The sequence below is a fragment of the Sus scrofa genome, chromosome 6 (assembly GCF_000003025.6).
Source record: "Sus scrofa isolate TJ Tabasco breed Duroc chromosome 6, Sscrofa11.1, whole genome shotgun sequence".
NCBI lineage: Eukaryota > Metazoa > Chordata > Mammalia > Artiodactyla > Suidae > Sus > Sus scrofa.
The window spans coordinates 55,009,250-55,031,265 of record NC_010448.4 but is presented as its reverse complement, the minus strand read 5'-3'; the positions used below and the strand labels follow the sequence as shown (position 1 = coordinate 55,031,265).

General features: G+C 47.9%; 2 protein-coding genes across 14 annotated transcripts in view; one reads left to right on the top strand and one right to left on the bottom strand.

Moving 5' to 3' along the window:
• The window catches only part of VRK3 (vaccinia related kinase 3), a 67,874-nt gene that overhangs the window by 10,342 nt on the left and 35,516 nt on the right, over window positions 1-22,016 (top strand). For 2 of the 8 annotated variants that reach the window (XM_013998684.2, XM_021094775.1), the window contains exons 1-2: window positions 137-621; window positions 20,109-20,950. The gene's annotated coding sequence lies outside the window, so the exon portion shown is untranslated. Of the gene's footprint in view, window positions 1-136; window positions 622-15,649; window positions 15,740-20,108; window positions 20,951-21,131; window positions 21,400-22,016 lie in introns of those variants that run through there. The other 6 variants (XM_021094776.1, XM_013998683.2, XM_005664766.2 and 3 more) reach the window with 6 other exon arrangements.
• On the bottom strand, window positions 8,124-22,014 carry ZNF473 (zinc finger protein 473). 6 transcript variants are annotated; one of them, XM_021094771.1, is made up of 7 exons: window positions 21,148-22,014; window positions 20,842-20,930; window positions 20,559-20,753; window positions 16,496-16,657; window positions 13,192-13,318; window positions 12,918-13,007; window positions 8,124-11,809 (listed from the first exon to the last, which is right to left on the bottom strand). In XM_021094771.1, the coding sequence occupies exons 4-7, from the start codon at window positions 16,535-16,537 to the stop codon at window positions 9,348-9,350; spliced, it is 2,721 nt and encodes a 906-aa protein (XP_020950430.1). In that variant the 5' UTR covers window positions 16,538-16,657; window positions 20,559-20,753; window positions 20,842-20,930; window positions 21,148-22,014; the 3' UTR covers window positions 8,124-9,347. The 6 variants fall into 6 exon arrangements, with proteins under 6 accessions (XP_020950430.1, XP_020950433.1, XP_013854135.1 ...); XM_021094774.1 differs by having other exon boundaries at window positions 20,842-22,014; XM_013998681.2 differs by lacking the exon at window positions 20,842-20,930 and having other exon boundaries at window positions 20,990-22,014.

Genomic DNA, 22,016 nt, shown 5'->3' with positions numbered 1-22,016 from the left:
ACGCGGCTCGGATCCCGCGTTGCTGTGGCTCTGGCGTAGGCCAGTGGCTCCAGCTCCGATTCGACCCCTAGCCTGGGAACCTCCATATGCCGCGGGAGCGGCCCAAAGAAATAGCAAAAAGACAAAAAAAAAAAAAAAAAAAAAAAAAAAAAAAAAAAACGCCTCTTTTAAGGGGCCCTCGCCAAGCGTCAGTACTTAGTTGCGGTGGAGACAGGCTTGCTGTCTCTTCCGGGGCGTTGACGATTGCCCTGGAAACGGACGGTGGTGAGGATTAGCTTTCAGAACGTAGCCTGTGATTGGTGGGTGGAGAAGAAAGAACTGCGTAACCACCTTCTCCACTCCACTCCACCTTCTCCACTCCACTATGGAAGATAGAAGACGCCTTTGACATCTGTGTATCCTCAGCGAAGGCCTCCCAGGACTCTATGGTTCCGTCTGCCTTTACCGTCAGCGGACCGTCCCTCCGAACAGCCGGAATTCCGCGGGGATCTGGGAAATGTAGTTAAGAAGTCTACGCAGGCGCAGAGGCAAGCCCGGTACAGGGGCTGCGCACTCAGCCGCGCCGCCCTTCCAGGAACAGGGCGTGAGGTGCCGACTTTAAGTCCAAGACCCAATTGCCAGGTACTTCGGGGTCCGAATATTAATGACGCTCATAGTGTCCTCTCGGTCTTTGGCCAGAACAGAGTCTTGGAGCTGCCCGGGGGTCTTAAGCCTTGTAGGAGGAGTGGGGCTTGTGAGAGGTGGGGGCGACTGCAGCGTGGGTGGCAAGAGGCCTGAGGCTAGGGTGGGGGCGGGTTTGTGCGGCGCGGCTACGAGCAGGGCTGGTGCGGGGATTGGCTGGAATGGGCGCGAAAGGCGGGTGACCGAGGAAAGAGACGGGACCTCAGGTGGTACTGAACCAATGAAACGGAGCAGCTGAATGCGCTGAGTTACACCCAACATCCTTCTTGAGTCCAGTAGGGAAACAGGCACAGAGAGGAGGGAGTAGAGGTTCGTCCAGGATTGTTCACTGACCTTTTGTTCTTGGTTTAAGGGACTTATTGGTTGAATTATATGGTGTGGAATCAGCTCAGTTTCTCAGTTTAAGTGTTTAAGCCCACTATCTAAGGAAAGTAAATGTTTAGTTATAAGAAGTCTATCGCTGTTACTGTTTCATGAGTAATACAGGACTGAAGCATGCGTCACTTCTTGGCTCTCACACCTTGTAGTAGTAACTGGTGTAAATAATCTCTCAGGAATGGACGGGTCCAAGCCTTGTGACGCCATATTATCCTGGCGAGTTTTTCAGGTCTTTCTGTCCGTCTGTACTAGCTGACCTTTTTTTTTTTTTTTTTTTTTTTTGCTATTTCTTTGGGCCGCTCCCGCAGCATATGGAGGTTCCCAGGCTAGGGGTCGAATCGGAGCTGTAGCCGCTGGCCTACGCCAGAGCCACAGCAACGCGGGATCCGAGCCGCGTCTGCAACCTACACTACAGCTCACGACGACGGATCCTTAACTGACTGAGCAAGGGCAGGGACCGAACCCGCAACCTCATGGTTCCTAGTCGGATTCATTAACCACTGCGCCACGATGGGAACTCCTTTTTTTTTTTTAAACCAAGCAAGGAAGTTTTCTGATTTAGTGTAGCATCTGCTTTTAGGCAGCTTCTGGTACTAAGGGATCTTCTCTTATTTTGTTGGGATTTCTTTCACCAGCCGATAGGGTAGAGCTACTTATAATTTTCAAAGCCAAGCAATTAAATTCTATTCGGACAAAAAAGAAGAAAAAAAAAAGTCCTGATGAAAAAAAAAAAAAAAAAAAAAAAGAACTGCGGGGAGTTGCCACTGTGGTGCAGCAGGGTTAAAAATCCAGCATTGTTTCTGCAGCAGCGCGTGTTTGATCCCCCGGCCACTGCAGTGGGTTAAGGATCTGGTGCACCTGTGGCATTAGGTCGTAACTGCAACTCGGATTCAACCCCTGGCCTGGGAACTTCCATAAGCTGCAAGTGAGTCCAAAAAAAAGAGAGAGAGAGTCCAGGGAGTTCCACTGTGGCACAGTGGAAACAAATCTGACTAGTATCCATGAGGTTGAGAATTCCATCCCTAGCCTCGCTCAGTGGGTCAGGGGTCCAGCATTGCCTTGAGCTGTGGTGTAGTTCTCAGACACTGTTGGATCCTGCATTGCTGTGGCTGTGGCACAGGCCGGCAGTGGTAGCTCCAGTTCAGCCCTAAACTGGGAACTTCCATGTGCCACGGGTATGGCCCTAAAAAGCAAAAAAAAAGTCACTCCAGAGGTTCCCTGGTCATCTAGTGGTTAAGGATTTGGCCTTGTCACTGCTGTGGCTTGGGTTTGATTCCTGACCCAGGAATTTACACATGGCCAAAAAACAAAACAAAACAAACAAAAAACACAGGTGACAATTTTTTCAAAGTTTGCTGACAGCATTAGGCCTTGCATCCTCCCTTCTTTTTCCCAAGTCCCACATCTGGGGAAGCAAGGAAGGCCTGGCTGCACCATCCTTTGGTGCCAGTAGGAAGTTCAAACCAAGTACAGGAAAGGTCATGGTGGCCCCACCCTTTAACCACTATACCAACCTCAAGCCATTTTTGAACCAGCCAGGGAAGCCTCTCTGCTCCCTGAAGAAGGCCTCATTGTGTGAGTAGTAAGTTGATTCATACCTTCTGGTTTGTGTGTGTGGCGACATCAGTCACAATTTTTTTTTTTTAAGTGGCCACACCCACGGCCTATGGAAGTTCCCAAGGCAGGGGTCAAGCCACAGCCACTGTAGAAGCAAGGCCGAGTAGTTAGAACATTTTCTCCTTTTTTTTTTTTTTTGTCTTTTGTCCTTTTAGGGCCACACCTGTGGTATATGAAGGTTCCCAGGCTAGGGGTCTAATTGGAGCCACAGCTGCTAGCCTACACCACAGCCACAGCAACACCAGATCCGAGCTGCACCTGCAACCTACACCACAGCTCACAACAATGCCAGATCCTTAACCCACTGAGCGAGGCCAGGGATCGAACCCACAACCTCATGGTTCCTAGTCGGATTCATTTCCACTGCGCCATGACAGGAACTCCCCATTAGAACATTTTCATCACCCTAAAAAGAAACCCCTTAGCCAGCACCCTTCAATCCTCCCCTCCCCCATCCCCTGGCAACCACCAGTCTTCCTGATGGTTGTAGGAAGCCACCTACATTTAAATGGAACCATGCAATAGGTGGCCTTTTATGTCTGATCTTTTTGCTTAGCATAATGTTTTCAAGGTTCTTTCATATTGTAGCATCTATCAGTACTGGATTCTTTTTTTATTGCAAAGTAGTACTCCATTGTATGGGTTCTATATTTTGTTTATTTATTGTTGATAGACATTCGCTGTTTCCCCTTGGGGGCTATTATAAATGATAGTGATATGAACAGTCACGGACACGTTTTGATGTGGACGTGGGCCTTCATTTCTCTTGGGAAATACCTGGGGGTGTAATCTCTGGCTCATAGGGTGACTCTAGCTTTAACCTTTTGAGGAACTGCCAAACTTTTCCAGGGTAGCTGCACCATGTTACAAATCCACCAGCAGGGCATGAATTCCAGTTTCTCTACATTTTAACCAACATTTGTCTTGGTGATTATAACCATCCCAGTGGGTACCATCTCACTGGTTAGAATTGACATTTCCCTCATGACTCATGATGTTGAACATCTTTTCATGGGCTTGTTGGCCATTTGTATGTCTTTTTCAAAGAAGTTGTAGTCAGATCCTTTGCATGTTGTTAAGTGGGTCATCTGCCTTGTTTTTTATTGAGCTGTAAGCGTTTTTGGCATAGGCCAGCTACAGGGGCTCTATCAGGTATATGATTTGCAGCATTTTTTTCTCATTCTTTGTGTTGTCTTTTCACTTTCTCCATGGTGTCCTTTGAAGCACAGAGGTTTTTAATTTCAATGAATAACTATTTTTTTCTAGTGCTTTGGTATTATATCTAAGAATACTTAATTTTAAGGTTATAAAAATGTAGGTATCTCTGTGGCACAGCTGGTTAGCACATTTGGTTGTTAACTGAAATGTTAGTGGTTCAGGCCCACCCAGGGACATGTCTTTCCTGGAGTTCCCACTATGGAACAACGGGGTCAGCTGTATCTCTGCAGCACTGGGACCCAGGGTCATTCCCTGGCCCAACACAGTGGGATCAGGATCCAGCAATACTGCAGCTGTAGCCTAGGTTGCAACTGCAGCTCATATCTGATTCCTGGCCCAGGAACTCTGTATGCCACTGGGGGGACAAAATAGGTATATCTACATTTCCTTCTAAGAGTTTTATAGTTTTAGCTCTTATATTTAGATATATATTCGATCCATTTTTTCAGCTTTTCTATTATGATAAAATACACAGAATATAAAATTTACCATCCTGTTTTTTAAGTGTACAGTTCAGTGATTCAAAAGAAGTTCCCATTGTGGCCCATCAGATTATAAACCCAACTACTATCTATGAGGACGAGGGTTTGATCCCTGGCTTTGCTCAGTGGGTTAAGGATCCAGCATTGCAGTGAGCTGTGATGCAGGTCGCAGATGCAGCTCAGATTGGGCATTGCTGTGGCTATGGTGTAGGCCAGCTACAGCTCTGATTTGATCCCTATCCCAGGAACTTCCATATACCTTGGGGGTGGCCCTATTAATTAAAAAAAAAAATTCATAGTGTTGTGTGGCCATCACCACCAAACATCCACATGTAGCTCTTTTCATTTTGTAAAACTGAAACTCTATACTAATAAACTAATTCCTCACGCCCCTTTTCCCCAGCTTCTGGCAACCACTGTTCTGCTTTCTGTCTCTATGAATTTGACTACTCTAGGGACTTCATATAAGTGAAATCATACTGCATTTGTCCTTTTCTAATTGGCTTCTTTCTTTTTTAAATTTTTTTTGTCTTTATAGGGCCCAACCCACGGCATACGGAGGTTCCCAGGCTAGGGGTTGAATTGGAGCTGTAGCCACTGGCCTCTGCCACAGCCACAGCAATGCCAGATCCAAGCCATATCTGCAATCTACACCACAGCTCATGGCAATGTCAGATCCTTAACCCACTGAGCAAGACCAGGGGTTGAACCTGTGTTCTCATGGATATTAGTTAGATTGTTTCTGCTGAGCCATGATAGGAACTCCACTAACTGGTTATTTCAATTAGTATTAATGTTTTTAAGGTTCATCCATGTTGTAGTATGTGTCAGAACTTCCTTTTCAAGGCTGAATAATATTCCATTGGATGGATAGACTACATTTTATTCATCTCTTCATCTGTTGATGGACACTTGGAGTATTTCCCCTTTTTGATTATTAATAATCATGCTGTAGTGAACATTTGTATATGCTTTTTTTTTTTTTTTTTTTTTTTTTGTCTTTTTAGGGCCACACCCACGGCATATGGAGGTTCCCATGCTAGGGGTCTAATTGGAGCTGTTGCTGCCGGGCTACACCACAGCCACAGCAATGCCAGATCCAAGCCTTGTCTGCAACCTACACCACAGCTCACGGCAACACCGGATCCTTAACCCACTGAGCAAGGCCAAGGATCAAACCTGCAACCTCATGGTTCCTAGTCGGATTCATTTCCCCTGTGCCAAGACGGGAACTCCCATATATGCCTTTTTGTGTGGACATGTGTGTAGTCATTTCTCTTGGGTAGACACCTAGGAGTGGAATTGCTGATTCAGATGGTAATTCTTTAAATTTTTGTGGAATTGCAAGACTGTTCAGTACTTCATTCCTTTTATATTTTTTTCTTCTACCTTTAGATGGAAGTGGCAGATTGGAAGGGTAGATGGAGGGATGGCTGAGCGTGATCCTTGCTCTGAGGCTTCAATTCAGGTCCCAACCCTTGATCCCCTAGGAAGGGCTGATAATATTGCTGTATTGAACCATTAGGGAGAGAAATTCAGAAAACCTACATATGAATATGAATTTCTGTCCATCCCAGTTGCCCCAGTGACATCATAAGTGACTTCTTAATGATTTATCTGACTGAGGTGAAACTTGTGGCTTCTGCCCTCCACAAAGCTTCGACATCACCTTGCTCACCAAGCCACCCATGGCAGAGCCAGAAATGGTAGCATGGTGGGAAGTGTGGGACTGGAATTTTGAATCCCAGCCTTTTGTTTGGTGTTTGGAAGTTAAGACCCTGTGCCTCTCTGAGCCTTAGAATTCCTCAGCCCTCCACTTGGGATCACAGTATCTCCTCTGGACATGAGGATGCTCCAAGAAAGTGCTTCATCTCTCCCATGAGCTTTCAGAGTGTGACTGTCACAATGTTCGGATAGTTTTCACTTAGGGGGCTCCACCTGTGGGGGGCACTCTGTTAACCACTTGGGTCTAGAGTGAGATCAGTGACCTCAACTGTAATGCCTTCCAGCCACTAGCCATGAGGTCTCAATTGTGTAGTTCTGATAATGACACCAAAGCTTATAAGGAATTGGTCTGAAAACCTCAATGTCTCCCTCACTTAGTTTATAACATGCTTTTCCAACTGAGGGATGAAGCAATGAATTAAAGCAGTTTATCAGCCAGGAATTCTTTGGCTGTGATGAATAGGAAGCCTGCCTCCACTTGGCTTAAACAACACAAGAGAGTTACTGGCTTGGGAAACCACAAAGTCCAAAGTCAAAAAGGTGTTCAGTTAAGGTTTGATCTAGGAGCTCAACAGTGTCACCAGTGACCTAGTTTTGTCCTATCTGCTCACTTTGCCTCCTAAAATGTTGATTCATCTAAGGCTGACTCCCTATATTAGCTGCTTAGAGCTGCTGTAATAGAGTACCACAAACTTGGTGGCTTAAAACAACAGAAATTGACTCTCACAGTTCTGGGAAGACAGTAGTTCAAAATCAAGGTGTCAGCAGGGCCATGCTCCCTCCAGAGGCTCTAGGGGTATCTGTCCTTGCATATTCCAGCTTCTGGTGGCTCCTGATGTTTTTTGTCAGCTTGTGGCTGCATTAGTCAAATCTCTGCCTCCATCTTCACATGGCCTTTTTCTCTGTGTCTCTCTATGTCCTTTCCTCTTCTTATAAGAACATCAGTAGTTAGATTCAGAGCGCTACCCTACTCCCAATATGACCTCACCTCAATCCTTAACTGATTATTTCCACAGCTGCAGCAACACCAGATACTTTAATCCATTGTGGGGCTGGGGATTGAGCCCACACTTTTGCAGGCACTCTGGTACAATTTTATCAGAATTGTATCTCTCTTAGGTATCCTCATGCCACTTCCTTGGTTTTTGCAGAGGGGCCACCTTCCATCTTCCTAAGATGCCACTTCCTGTACCAACATTCTCCTAACCTATTTCTTTCCATCCACACCCTTTAAAACTTTCAGTGACTGTGACTGAATTACCAAAATCACTTGCCTTAAATGGAAGTTTGCTCTAAGAGTAGATGCACTGAAAACTACCCTTTGCACATTTTTAACAGATAGCATTGCCCATCCAAAGTGCAGGGTTTGGAGTCCTTGGGAGACGGAAAGTGTTAAAGCCATTTCTATTAGGCTGACCAGAAAGGTCATGAGACCTGAAGAGTCCACTGGCAGGATGTAAGGCCTTAGCTGAGTGTTCCTCAACCTCAATCTCAAATTGATATACCACCATCAATTTTTTTTTTTTTTTTTTTTTTTTGGTCTATAGATGTGTGCCACTCATTTTCCTTTCAATCGGTTTTTTTTTTTTTTTAAACTTAAATTTATTTTTAAAGAGGACTTGCTACCACTATCATGGGTAAGAAACTGTTATCTCTTGTCAGTAAAAGGAAAAAGGGGGAGAGGGGAAGTAAAATGCCAGGAGAGCAAAACAATATTAAATTCTGGCTACAACTCTTGCCTGGGCCTGAAGCCTACTGTGGCTTTGTAACTGAAGAGGAATGAACACACTGTCCATGCTTCCTCCCTAATTAAGTAGGATTGCACAAGAATGGAAAAGTGCTGTTTGATAATGTACTGAGAGCTAGCTGAAACTGAGTCACCACTGGTGGTCCACATGAGATGGTTTTCACCATTAACAGCCCTCACCTCCCTCCCAGACTTTGAGCACTTGGCAGGTAGTGACTGCACATGCCCAGCCTCTGGCCAGATGCATAGCACTGAGCTAAGAAAAGCAACCCACAAAAGACTCAAATGCACTTTAATCAGAGAACCAATGCACAGACATGAAAGGCATTTCTACACTGGTCCACAGAACAAGGTCATTAGTTTTAAAAAAATACAAAATGACAAGGTCATTAGTTACACAGATTGTGCGTGCACACGTACACACACACACACACACACACACACACACACAGTGGCTGCCAACCTTCCACAGGGCCTCTGACCTCTATGGTGTCAAAACTCTTGGACACACTTATCAATTTGAGTTCCCACCCCCTCAATATATATCAGTGCTGTTGCCTAGATGGAGATCCTAAGGGCAGGAAGCCACTTGAAAGTCAATACATTCCTCACTGTGGTGTGAATGGTCAGCCACTAAGTTCCCACTTCAACAACAGAACCAAAACGCACAACTCCAGGTGCAACGTTTGAAGATCCCAAGAGCACAAAACACATACACCTAAACTTTAGCACCAAAAATATGAAAGATATTAAGTGTCAGAGTCTAATCTCTTTGTACAGTTTTACCTCAACAAACATGTGACTGGGTCACATAGTGGATAGGACACAAAAGGAACCAAGGTTATTTGGAAGGGAACCTTTAAAAGTTAAAGCCACACATAATACTAGTAATAACATTAACTGCAATTATATAGAGGGGGATGCTTAATTGTCTCTTCATTTTAATGTAAAAGAGTGTATTTGTTATATCTGATGTATATTAGTAGCTCACACATGGCAAGTACTTAGTATGTGCTGGGCATATAGTTCTAAGTGCTTTGCATCTCCTTATCCTCACAACAGCCTTTTGAGGTAGGTAACTGTTAAGGTGCCCATCTTACAGATGAGGACACTGAGACCCTGACAGGGTCCATGACTCTCCCAGGTCACTGAAGGGGCAAATAACAGAGCCGGGATTTAACTCAGCAGACTGGCTCCAGTCTACCTTTGAATTCTGATGCTCCACAGCTTCTCAATGTTTGTGTTTTCCTTGTTTTAATCAAAGTCATCAAATGTTCCAATCTTTATTAATAAAGATTTTGACTACTTATGGAGGGGTATGCTTACACTGGGATGGTTTCAACTTAAGGCTTCAGAGTAACATTCTCAGTTATCTGGGATGCTGCTGCCACCCAGAAGCCATGGGAGGCTTGCTACTTGCTACTTTTGAGTGTGTGAACTCACTGATGTTGGTTGAGGCATGAGCAGCAGCAAAAGGCTTTCTGACAGTGTGGACAATGTTAGGCTTTCTCCTGCATGTGAATTCTCTGGTGCTGACTGAGATGACTGCTAAGGCCAAAGGCTTTCCCACACACATCACAAACATAAGGCTTCTCCCCCGTGTGAGTTCTCTCATGTTGTGTCAGATTTGCTTTCTGGGCAAAAGCTTTCCCACATTCGGTACACACATAGGGCTTCTCCCCAGTGTGGATCCTCTGATGTTTAGAGAGGCATGAGCTCTGGCGGAAGGCTTTCCCACATTCCTGACAAACGTAAGGCTTTTCTCCGGTATGAATTCTTTGGTGTCGGACGAGTGGTGCACCCCGGCTGAAGGTTTTCCCACAGTAGCCACATTCATAGGGCTTCTCACCTGTGTGAACTCTCTGATGCTTAGAAAGGCATGAGCTCTGGCTGAAGGCTTTCCCGCATTCCTGACAAATGTAAGGCTTTTCTCCTGTGTGCACTCTCTGGTGTTGGACAAGCTGAGCACCCAGGCTGAAGGTTTTCCCACAATCACCACATTTGTAGGGTTTCTCAATTGTGCGAACTCTCTGATGCTGGGAAAGGCACGAGCTCTGCTGGACCATTTCCCCACATTCGTGATGCTCAAAGGACTCCTTTCCAGCCTGAGTTCCCTGATGCTGAATAAGGTAGTTACTGTGGGCAGAGACTTCATCACACATGTAATGTTTAAAGGGCTTCTCTGCAGGGTGGGTTAACTGATGTTCTAAGAGGTATGCACTTTGGTGTAAGGTCTTACTACATTCGTTAAATTTAAAGAGTTGCTCACTCTTGTGGGTGGACTGATGTTTGGTGAGGGAGGTGCTGTGAATGAAGGCCTTCCTGCAGTCCCCACACTCATATGGCTTCACCCCAGTGTGGATCCTCTGGTGGTGAATGAGCTGGTTACTTTGGCCAAAGGCTTTCCCACACTGGTCACACTCAAAGGGCTTCACCCTGGTGTGAATCCTCTTGTGCTGAGTCAGGTATTTGCTGCAGCTGAAGGTTTTCTCACACTCGTCACACTTAAAGCACTTCTTGCTGACCTTTGGATGCTCTGTCTGCTCTGGGTTCTCATCCAAGATCTTCCTACTTTTATCAAGTCCTTGTTTTTCTCTGATGTGTACACTCTGGTGGCAAGTTAGGGTTGAGTGGCAAATGAAGCGCTCACCACACTCCTGACATTCATAGGGGGCTTCCACCATGTGGATTTTCTGGTGCTGGATAAGGTATTCATTATGGCTGAAGGTCTCCTTGCAGTCGGCACAGGTGTAGGGTTTTTCTGTGGTATGAATGGACAGGTGTCGAATCAGGTGGGAGAGCCGGCTGAAACTCTTGACACATTTGTGACATTTGTGGGGCTTGTAGCCTGTGTGAATCCTCCGGTGTTCATTAAGGTGAGTGTTTCGGTAAAAGGCTTTCCCACAGTCATTGCATTTATAAGGCTTCTCTCCACTGTGAACACTCTGGTGGATCTTTAGGGTCAGGATATGGCTGAAGGGTTTCCCACACTCGTCACACTTATAAGGCTTTTCTCTGGTGTGAACAGACTGGTGTTTGAGGAGCAAGGAGTTTTGCCTGAAGGCCTTCCCGCACTCCTGACATTCAAATATCCTTTTTGGAGCATGGATTTTCTGATGTTGGAGGAGATATTTATTAAAGTTGAAGGTCGCCTTGCATTTGGCACATTCATAGCGTTTCCGAGTGTGGGTCTTCTGATGCCGGGTGAAGTGAAATGTTTGACTGAAACCCTTGCCACATTCTTTACATTTGTAGGATTTGCCACCTGGGTGGGTTTTCTGATGCTCAACAGGCTGTGAGTTGTGACCTGATGGATGGTCACTGTCTTGACTCTTACATGGTTTTTCTTTGGTGTGAATTTTCTGATGCCACAGGAGTTGTGTATTCTGACTGAAAGTTTCCCCGCACTTGTTACACACAACACAGGATTTGTAGTCTGTGTGAGTCACTGGTTGCACAAAAAGACAAGTGCTCTGGCTGAAATCATTCTCATACTCTTGGTGCACAGTGGGTTCCTCCCTAGTGTGAATAACCCAGTGCTGGATCAGATGGTAACTCCGGCTGAAGCTCTTCCCACACTCACTACATTTATATGGTTTCTCCCCTCCCTGGATGGTATCCTGTTGGCTCTGTTCTGAGAAGCAGCCAAAGTCATTCCCACATTCCTGAGAGTTTGCTGGTGTTAGGCTCTTTTCAGGAAGATCACAAGTCACAGAATCCGCCCCTAGAAAAAGGAGGGACTTGGGACCAAGTTTGGGGCTTTCCTTGCTGGTAACAATATCAGAACTCAGAAGACTTTCTGGATCTCCCAGCAAACTATCTAACCAGCTCTGGCCTATGCAGGCTTCTCCCAAATGGGAGTTCCAGAGGCCATCCTTGGAAAATGTCTCTAAAATCTCCTGGGAGAGTCCTTCTGCCAAGAGGTCCTGGGGCAGAGGAGAGGTCTTGGTCTCAGCTGTGTCTGAAAGAGAGGGCAAGTGCAAATGTCTCCTGTGCCCCCACCCCTGGTGGGGGGAGGAGGGAGAGAGGATAGGCAGGCTGAGAACAGGAAAGAGGGAGAACAGATGATGGGTCCTGAGTCAGGCCTGTCTGGCAAGGAGATGGAGGAGACAGGGCCAGGGTGGTTATGTGCTCAACGGGAGGCTACAGAAGGCCCAGGTTTAGGAGCTCATGAGACATGAGCCAAGAACAGAGCTGCATGCTGTCAGGGGGTGGGGGGTGGCAGGAGTGTAACAGGCTGAGACTGAGCCATGCAGCTACCACTCCATGGCCCCTGGTTTGGGGGCCCTTTTCTTCACATTAATGGTCTATCAATGAGAAAAGGCTATCTCGGGAGTTCCCACTGTGGCACGGCAGAAACAAATCTGACCAGTATCCATGAAGATTTGGGTTTGATGCCTGACCCTGCTCAGTGGGCATTGCTGTGAGCTGTGGTGTTGGCTGGCAGCTGTAGCTCGATTTGACCCCTAACTTGGGAACTTCCATATGCCACGGAAAGAAAAGGCCTTCTCTGATCCCTTGGGCCAGGGCCCTGCCCCTGCTTTCTCCTCCTGCAGTTGTCTCGACCAGCATTAACACCTTGGGAATCCACACTGCCTAACCTTATGTCCTAGAAGAAACTGTGGCCTGGGAGAGAGCAGACTGGATGCTCTTGGAAGCTTTGAAGCCTGGGCTTGAGTTACTAATGGGTGGGGCATCTGCTGGGCCCTGTGGACCAGGAAGCAGGGCTGGGCCTGCAGGAAGTGGGGTGAAACAGACCAAGGGGTCCATGGTGCTGAGGGCACAAGACAGGAAGGTGGCAAGACCAATGCAGGAAATGGAAGGCCAACCTCTGCTAAGCCTGGAAGAACACAGAGGAGACAGAGAAAGGGCACCAGGACTGCTAACACAGAGGGAGATGCAGGATGAGGGTTCCGGACTTGAAGCCAGCACATGGCAAGTGAAGCCCAGGGGGGCCGAGATGACGGGGCTGGATGGAGGTCCCCCAGACGGAGGGCCCACAAAAGGACCACACCCCATGACCTTCCACCCTCCCACTGGGTGCTGGTGGGTCCTCGCTACCCACTCACCAGGGGCTGTTGACTCTGGGCTCCCTTTTGCCAGGGCCTCCAGCTCTTTCCCACCATCTGGACGGGAAGTCACGTTGGGTCTGGGGGGGTCTGCAGGGAAAGAAGAGCACTGTCACCAACTAGATAACATCAGTGAGGCAGGGCATCCAGCTGCTTAGCAGGGAACTTCTGGCTTCCCTGACTAGTCAGCACTTCATCCAGCACACAGCTCCCAAGGGCCGGCTGCTGGGCTTGGTGACTCCAGGGACCCTGCAGGGCCCGGGTGGACACTCACTGAGCAGGAAGAGGCTCTGGTAGTTGTCCAGCGCTGTGTCCCAGAACAGGTTGCTCTGGTCCAGCCTCAGCTGCTCCCAGTCCTCCAAGGTGAAGTCCATGGCTACGTCCTGGAGGGTCACAAACTCCTAGAATGCAACATACTGTCAGTGACTGTGGGGCTGGGGTCAGGGAGGGGCTCGCTCGGCACCCTTACCCACCACGTGCTAGACTTTGGCAAAAAAAAATGCCTTGTGAGAAACTTCAGATGTGAGAAGCTGGGCCTCCCCTATTTTCCAGGCAAGGACAAGGAGTCTTGAAGGTGAGACGTGATGTCCCTTCAAGGTCACGCAGGCAGGTCTGCCCGATCTGAACACCCACTTACCTTGGCTTTTGCTTTTTCAGTGTTTGTTGATGATTTTGTTTGTATTACGGAATCTCCTTTGTTCATTAAGCCTCTTTTTTTTTTTTTTTTTTTTGCTGAGACATTTCAAAGTTATTCCCAGCAAGCATCTGATTTTACTGTGAACATTTTAGCATCCGCAATATAAGTTCTAGGAGTTCCCCGGTGGTCTGGTAGTTGGGACTCGGCACTTGTACCACTGTGGCCTGGGTTCAGTGTCTAGTCTGGAATCTAAGATCCTACTTCAAGCCACTGCATGCCTTGGCAAAAAACCCCTCAAAAACAAAAAACAAAAACCAGCATAGGAGTTCCCGTCATAGCACAGCAGAAACGAATCTGACTAGGAGCCATGAGGTTGCGGGTTAGATCCATGGCCTCACTCAGTGGGTTAAGAATCTGGTGTTGCCATGAGCTGTGGTGTAGGTTGCAGACATGGCTCGGATCCTGCATCACTGTGGCTGTGGTGCAGGCTGGCAGCTACAGCTCCGATTAGACCCCTAGCCTGAGAATCTCCATATGCCACGGGTGTGGCCCTAAAAAGACAAAAGACAAAAGCCAAAAAAAAGAACCAGTATAACTCCTTCCTATCACCGACTACATGGACCATATTCAAAGTCTGGATTCAGATTTGTCTGACACCTCAGTGGTGGATTTTTTTTCTCCACCACCCCTTTTTTGGCCCTGCCCATGGCATGCATTAGTCCCTGGGCCAGGGATCAATCCCAGGCCAAAGCAGTGATGCCAGATCCTTAACCTGCTGAGCCACCAGGGAACTCCATCTTTTTTTTTTAATTGTAGGAAAATATACATAACATAAAATTTCCCGTGGTAACTGTTCTGAAGTGTACGGCTCAGTGGTGTAGCCATCAGCACTGGCCATCTCTAGAACTCTTGTCATCTTGCACAACTGAAACTCTGTCCCCACTAAAGGCTAATTCCGTACCCCCCCCCCCCCCAGTCCCTGGCATCCACCCTCTGCTTTCTGGCCCTATGATTCTTCTTTTTTTTTTTTTTGTCTTTTGTCTTTTTTGTTGTTGTTGTTGTTGTTGTTGCTATTTCTTGGGCCGCTCCTGCAGCATATGGAGGTTCCCAGGCTAGGGGTCGAATCGGAGCTGTAGCCACTGGCCTACACCAGAGCCACAGCAACACGGGATCCGAGCCGCGTCTGCAACCTACACCACAGCTCACGGCAACGCCGGATCGTTAACCCACTGAGCAAGGGCAGGGACCGAACCTGCAACCTCATGGTTCCTAGTCGGATTCGTTAACCACTGCGCCACAACGGGAACTCCTTTTTTTTTTTTTTTTTTTTTTTTTTTTTTTGTCTTGGCCCTATGATTCTGACTCTTCCAGGTTCACTGATACATTTTCGCAGTTGATCTGTGTGAATCCTCATCCAAAGAGGCCCACGCCCTGCACTGGGCTGCCATGGCTGTGAAGGTTTTGAATCCAGAGCTGCCGCACCCCTCTGCCCTCTTTATTCTTCTGCGCTCCAGATTTAAGGGCCCACGTTCCACTTGTGGCAAACCGTTTCCTCCCCATGCCACTTGGCTGCTCCTCTGCCTCCTGCATTTCTGGGGAACTGGTCAGTGAACAGTGGTCTTATTAGATTCAGCACAAACTTGGAGGGGGGCAAAAGCCCTCCAGAGGGTGTCAAAAAAAAAAAAAAAAAAAGAGAATGGGAGCCAATATGAAGTGGGGCTGAAGCTGGGTCCTGACCATACGGGTTGACCCAGAAGATCCAGCCAGCCCCACCTCTGGCCTCTTTGGTTCTGTGCTCTATACGGTCTCTTGACCTTAAACCAGTTTTCTGTCATTTGTGGTTGAAACAGTTGCTGTCTATATCCTGCTGAAAGGGATGAGCCAAAGAGGCTTTTTTAGCAGGAGCCAGATCAGAGGACACCAGAGAGCTTCCTTTCCTTGACTCCTCAACTCTGCTGGACAGGACCCCTGGAAATAGTGGTGGAGGGTATGGCCTTGATCTGTGGGGCACTGGGGAGCCCCAGAGAATTTTATAAAGGAGAGCAAGAAGGTCAGAGCATTCATTTATTCAACAATCACTTCTCCTGTGTTCCAGACCCCTTTAAGGATGCTGGAGGCTTGGCATCTGGTCCTTCACCTGGGGGGAAGCTTATGGTCTGATGGACAGACACCAGGGAGGCCCACAGTGAGTATGAGGAGACAGGGCTGTGACTAGGGAGGTATCCAGAGCTGTGTGGCCAGGGGAGGGAGTGAGGATGTTGCAGTGGAGTCCAGGAAAGCTTCCTGGAGTGGAGGATATTCAAATTGGGTTAGTATGAATAAGCAAATATCTGGCACACAGAGGAAAGTTTTCATTCATTCATTTAACAAACACCTTGAGGCTTCCTGTGTGCCAGGCCTATGCTGGTCCCTGGGGACCCAGAGATGAATCCCAATCAGTACCCATCCCCAAGGAGTACCTAGTCTGGAGGGGTGCACAGATATGGGCAGGGTGGGTCTGTGCTACAGGGGAGGTGGCAGAGGTGATGGGCAAGACCAGAACGGGGAAGAGCTGATACTGCCAGGAAAGGTCAGGGGGTGAGCTGGGTCTGGAAGGCTGTGTAAGACAGAGGGGTCAGAGATGATGGGCAGAGCCTTCTAGCAGAGGGAGGAGCCTGAGCAAAGGCAGGAAGCGGGAAAGCACAGGTCACAGGCCTAGAAAGGAGTGTTGGTTGTGTAGGGAGGATACAGTGAAGGGAGGCAGGACCCAGATCATGCAGGGGTGCGCTGAGAAACCTGGATTGCATCCTGTAAGCAGTGAGGATTCCTGGAAGGGTACCGAGCAGGAGAGCTTTAGGAAGATGGATGGGAGTTATCATAAGACAGTGAACCGGAATGAAGGCAGGCCAGCTGCGCAGCCTCTGGGGATGACCCATTAGGACAGGAAGGACCCTCAACTCACCTCAGTCATAGCTGACTGAGGCCTTGCAGCCAGAGTCCTCATTTAAGCTCCTCCTCCTTCCCCATCGCAATCCTGGTTGGCAGGGCTGCGGAAAGAACGCAGGAGCTGGGAGAAAGGGCCCCTTCCTCCTAGGGCTGACTCTCTGGCCATGCTGGATGAGCCCTAAAATGTCCAGAAGTGGGAGGATGAGTTAGAACACGAATCTCCCTGTAGAAATCACAACAACAAATTTATTGAAACTCCGCCAGCCCAGCTCATTGCTACTGTGCTTCAGAGCCTAGAAAGCAACTTCACACCTGATCTTAGCACTTATCACAGTCAGGAAGTACATGCCTGGGAGATGTGGAGATTAAGATCGATCACCTTGGAGTTCCTGTCGTGGCTCAGTGGTTAACGAATCCCACTGGGAATCATGAGGTTGCAGGTTCGATCCCTGACCTTGCTCAGTGGGTTAAGGATCCAGCATTGCCGTGAGCTGTGGTGTAGGTCGCAGATGCAGCTCGGATCCCGAGTTGTCGTGGCTCTGGTGTAGGCCGGCAGCTACAGCTCTGATTAGACCCCTAGCCTGGGAACCTCCATATGCCGTGGGAGCAGCCCCAGAAAAGGCAAAAGGCAAAAAAGGGGGGGGGGGATCGATCACCTTGATGGAACCTTCTGTCTTGCTCACTGCCATGTCTCAGCACAGCACAGTGTCTGGCACACAGTAGGTTCTTTTAAAGTATGTGTTGACAATACAAGTGTCTCTAACTAAACACTTGGGACGTTGCTTCTGGGATTTCTGGTGATCATCTCTAAGACCTGAGTCCAGGGGAGCCTCCAAAACTCTTGCTATTTCTGCAACAGCATGATTTCATCAGCCTTTTTTAAATTTAAAAAAAAATTTTAATGAGTTTTTGTGTGTGTGTGTGTGTCTTTTTAGGGCCGCACCTGCGGCATAGGGAAGTTCCCAGGCTAGGGGTCTAATCGGAGCTGTGCTGCCTATGCCATAGCTAATTCCAGATCCATAACCCACTGAGTGAGGCCAGGGATCAAACCTACATCCTCAATGGAGACTAGCTGGGTTCTTAACCTAATGGGCCATAACAGGAGCTCCTATTTTACTTCACTAAAAAAAAAATCATGGTCACTGACCACTGAATTATTTTCATGACCCATAATATACAAAATACCATACCAATGGTGTGGCTTCTGTGTATTTCCTAAGTGGCATATATCCACGGAGTGTGGGAACATTCTAAATCACCAAGCAGCAATGACACAGGTCCGTAATTCTTTAGCCTCTGGGGTCAGATATGCTTTGAATTCACAAATCTTCAGATTTTAAAAAGGTGATCCAGAGTTCCAGTCGCAGGTCGGTGGGTTAAGTGGCATTGAGGATGCGGGCTGGATCCCTGGCCTCGCTCAGTAGGTTAAGGATCTGGTGTTGCTGTGGCTGTGGCATAGGCCAGCAGCTGCAGCTCCGATTTGAACCCCTAGCTTGGGAACTTCCATATACTGCAGGTGTGGCTATAAAAAGATAAATTAATTAATTAAAAGGTGATCCATTATATTATATATAAGGTGTATTTCCATTAAAATGCCAGTGCAGTAGGGCAGGGAAAGCATTTCAAAATTGAACACTTCAGTATTTCTAGAGTGAAGGTATAAATATTCACTCTACCCAGAATAATTAAAAGTAATAAATCATAGCACTTCTGGTCAGGGTGGGGCACCAAAGTTATGGGGAAAAAATGTGAGTTCCTGCTGTGACAGCATACCTGGAGCATTGGGACATAGGTTTGATCCGGGGCCCAGCACAGTGGCTTAAGGATCCACTGCTGCCGCAGCTGCAGCTTAGCTTGAAACTGCAACTCGGATCTGATCCCTGGCCGGGGAATTCCACATGCCTCTGGGTGGCCAAAACAACAACAACAAAGATTTTCTTCACAACAGAGGTTAAGCCTTCACTTGAGAGTATAATTTTTTTTTTTTTTTTTTTTGCCTTTTCTTGAGCCGCTCCCGAGGCATATGGAGGTTCCCAGGCTAGGGGTCGAATTGGAGCTGTAGCTGCCGGCCTACACCACAGCCACAGCAACGCAGGATCCGAGCCACGTCTGCAACCTACACCACAGCTCACGGCAACGCTGGATCCCCAACCCACTGAGCAAGGCCAGAGATTGAACCTGCAACCTCATGGTTCCTAGTCGGATTTGTTAACCACTGAGCCACGACGGGAACTCCAATGATTCTTAAAGAAGTTTTTCTGAAAAAAATTATTTTATTAAAGTATAGTTGATTTACAATATCGTGTTAATTTCTCCTGTACAGCAGTGATTCAGTTATACATACATTCTTTTTCATATTCTTATTATGGTTTATCTTAAGATATTAAATATAATATCTTAATATAATGTAGTTCTCTGGGCTATAGAGTAGGACCTTTTTTTTTTTTTTTTTTTGTGTCTTTTTGCTATTTCTTGGGCTGCTCCTGCGGCATATGGAGGTTCCCAGGCTAGGGGTCTAATCGGAGCTGTGGCCGCCAGCCTACGCCAGAGCCACAGCAAAGTGGGATCCGAGCCGCATCTGCAACCTACACCACAGCTCACGGCAACGCCGGATCGTTAACCCACTGAGCAAGGGCAGGGACCGAACCCGCAACCTCATGGTTCCTAGTCGGATTTGTTAACCACTGCGCCACGACGGGAACTCCTGGACCTTGTTGTTTATCCATTTTATATTTAGTAAAAGGCTAACCCTAAACTCTCAATCTACCCCTCCCCCCCCACCTCCGGCCCCCTTGGCAACCACAAGCCTGTTCTCTATGTCTGATCCACAGATGTTTTTTCTGACCCTGAGCTGGCAGGGAATGTTTTGACAGAAAATCCTTTTCATCCCAAACTTGAAAGCTGGGAAATTTCACCTAAAAATTCCATTTCCGTCTTCTGAAAAGTCCTAAGACTTGGCCACACTGGGTCTGCATTCCCACCAAGCTAGTTTGTTGGAGGCCATTTAGAGCTACCCCCCTTGTCAGGGGTGAGCCCCGAAGGCTCCCCACTGCCCTCACCCAGTCCTCTTCTCTCCTTTATCTTATCTGCCTGACCCTCAGAGACATCTGAGTTTGAGCACTGTACATAGTTTCCAAAGCACGTTCTGTCCACACTCTCAGCCCTGGGAGGGAAGAAACTGGAGCTGTTGTGAAGCTCAAGGTCAACCAGCCTGTGGTAGTAACTTGAGCCAAATAAGTGGGGAACTGGAAAGCCTTAAGCCCTGGAGTCAAGGAATCTTGCCTCTTCTTTATGTGGGACTATGGCCAGATCATTGGGCTTCAGTTTCTATAGGTACAAAATAAGGCAGATAACAACAAATCCACATTCGCTTTATCTGCAATTCTAAAAACAAAAGGCTCAGAAAACCGGAACTTTATTCATAAATTGACAGCAAAACCGAGCTCAAATTGCTACAGGCTATGTGTAGTCTTTAATCCCCTTCACTGAGAATCTTCACGCCTTTTCCGGCAGAAGTGTACGATTTTCAAGAACTGCCCCAGATCTCGCTGCGGGTGTAATTATGTAGCTGAATTATGAAATATGCATCCTATTGACTTTATAAAGTCTAAAAAATTCTGATTCCCCAGATGATCCTAACGCCAAGAGAATCCAATAAGACCGGGGAGCCCCTGCGGAGGTTACAGAATAAAATGCGAGAACGGCGTGGTGCCTGGCGTACAGAAAGCGCTCAAATAAATGGTAAACACCCTGACACCCTAAAGAACTCCCATTCATTCATCCCTCAAGATCCTGCCCAGCTCTGCCAAGGACTTCAGGCAACTCAGTTCCTCCTTCAGCCTCAACCAAAATATAAAATAGCATCGCTCCTCTCAAGGCTGCGGGTGAGGACCAGAAATTACTTTAGCAAGAGCCTGGCCCATTACAAGCTCTGAACAAGACTCCACCTAGATACCCACCCCCCAAGGCGACGCGCCCAGTGCCGATCACGCCCCAAGATCATTCCGTTACCCCTTAGGAAGGACCGAGCCCACAAGCCTCCAGAGTCCTCAGCGATCCCAGCCCCGGCGTCTCCTCACCTCGAGACTGGTCCGCAGAGTTGGCACACGCGCCTTCTTGCAGCCACTTCCGTTGCGGAGAGAATATCAGAACTACTCCAGCCGGGAGCCTCCGCGAGCCAACGCCAAGACTCCGTTTCCCAGAGGGCTGTGCGAACTTCTCTTATCTTCTCATCTGCCCTAGCGTCTTCGTCGTTGGAGGGCCCGCTGAGCACGCTGGGAAATAAATAGAAAGAATTGGCACCAAGTGTCATCTGGGCATTGTAGTCCAGCTTTCGAAGACATTCTAATCATGTTATCCTGCCTTTTGGAGAAGACCGGGAGGTTTTTCCATTTCTGAAGGCGACAACTAGAGGGTTGCCGTGGAAACACGTTGAGGAAGAACCTGAATTCCTGAGGGAACACGCGAGAAGGTAAGGGTGGGGTTGAGGCGGAAGAAATGAGACTTTGACCTCTGATTGGTGGAGATATGCCTCGTATTCCATCCCTCCTTACGATTGGCTCCACAGGGCACATGCGTTGTAGAATCACGACGCATTCCACGGAAGGTGAGACGGGGTTGGGCGATGAGGGAATAATCCCTCCCCCACTTTTGAGTCAGAGGGCTGACCTGCCGCGAAGGTGCCTGGGAAATGAAGTAACCAGGTAGTCATAGCCCGCGGGCAGTCCGGAGGCCAGGTTGGACTGCGCGGGCGCAGTCCTCCCTCTGGCGAGAGGATGCGCGCGCAGCACCTTCTGCCTGGGCGGAAGTTTCTCCGGGGCAACTGAGAAGGTCGGTCCTGGTTCCCCTGGAAGATTCGAGGGTCAGGCTGCAAATATCTGCCCCCCCCCCCCCCCGCTCCCAGGCTCACCAAATCCAGAGGTGAGGGGAAAGCGAGGCGAACCAGGGGCAGGTCTCCAGACACCCTAGCCACAATTCGGTCGTCAGCACGACCCTTTATGGGAGGCCGAGCCCGCAGGAGCGGGGGTCGGGGTTCGGGGTGAAAGAGACTTCTGGGCGTCGGGATCACCGGCTGGTTTCTGCTGTCTCAAGCTTAGTTGGGTTCTTGGTGGTGGGCGTGGCTAGTGGAGAGTTTGTCAGACGCCCCGCCTTAGTACTACGTCATCCCTGGGTTCTGTAGGGGGCGGGGTCGAGACGTATTAGCTCTCCTGACGGAAGGTGGAGTCTTACCTTAAGCTCCTCTTCTGTTTTTGGTCTCAGAAGTTTCCAGGAGAGACAAAGTACTTAACACATAGCAGATGTTCAGTAAATATTTGCAGAATAAATAAAGTAAATGGATGAATAAATGCTAAAGGTTGACCTGAATGTTGGAGCCTTGGTTTTAAGTCCTGAACTAACAGCATGACCTTGGTCTGCTGACTTCAAGACTCTGAGATTCCCTTCTTTCTTCTATCTATATTTTTTGAGAGTTTATCTCCATCCGATTTACTTTTTTTTTTCCATCTGACTTATTAAACACTTACTTATTTGTTTAGTAA

Coding starts and splice junctions, on each gene's coding strand:
- ZNF473 (XM_021094774.1), bottom strand. CDS start 16,537: ATGAGGACTCTGGCTGCAAGGCCTCAGTCAGCTATGACTGAG. Junction 13,319..16,495: donor CTCAGTCAGCTATGACTGAG/GTGAGTTGAGGG, acceptor GTTGCATTCTAG/GAGTTTGTGACCCTCCAGGA. Junction 11,810..12,917: donor CCCAGAGTCAACAGCCCCTG/GTGAGTGGGTAG, acceptor CCTCTCTTTCAG/ACACAGCTGAGACCAAGACC.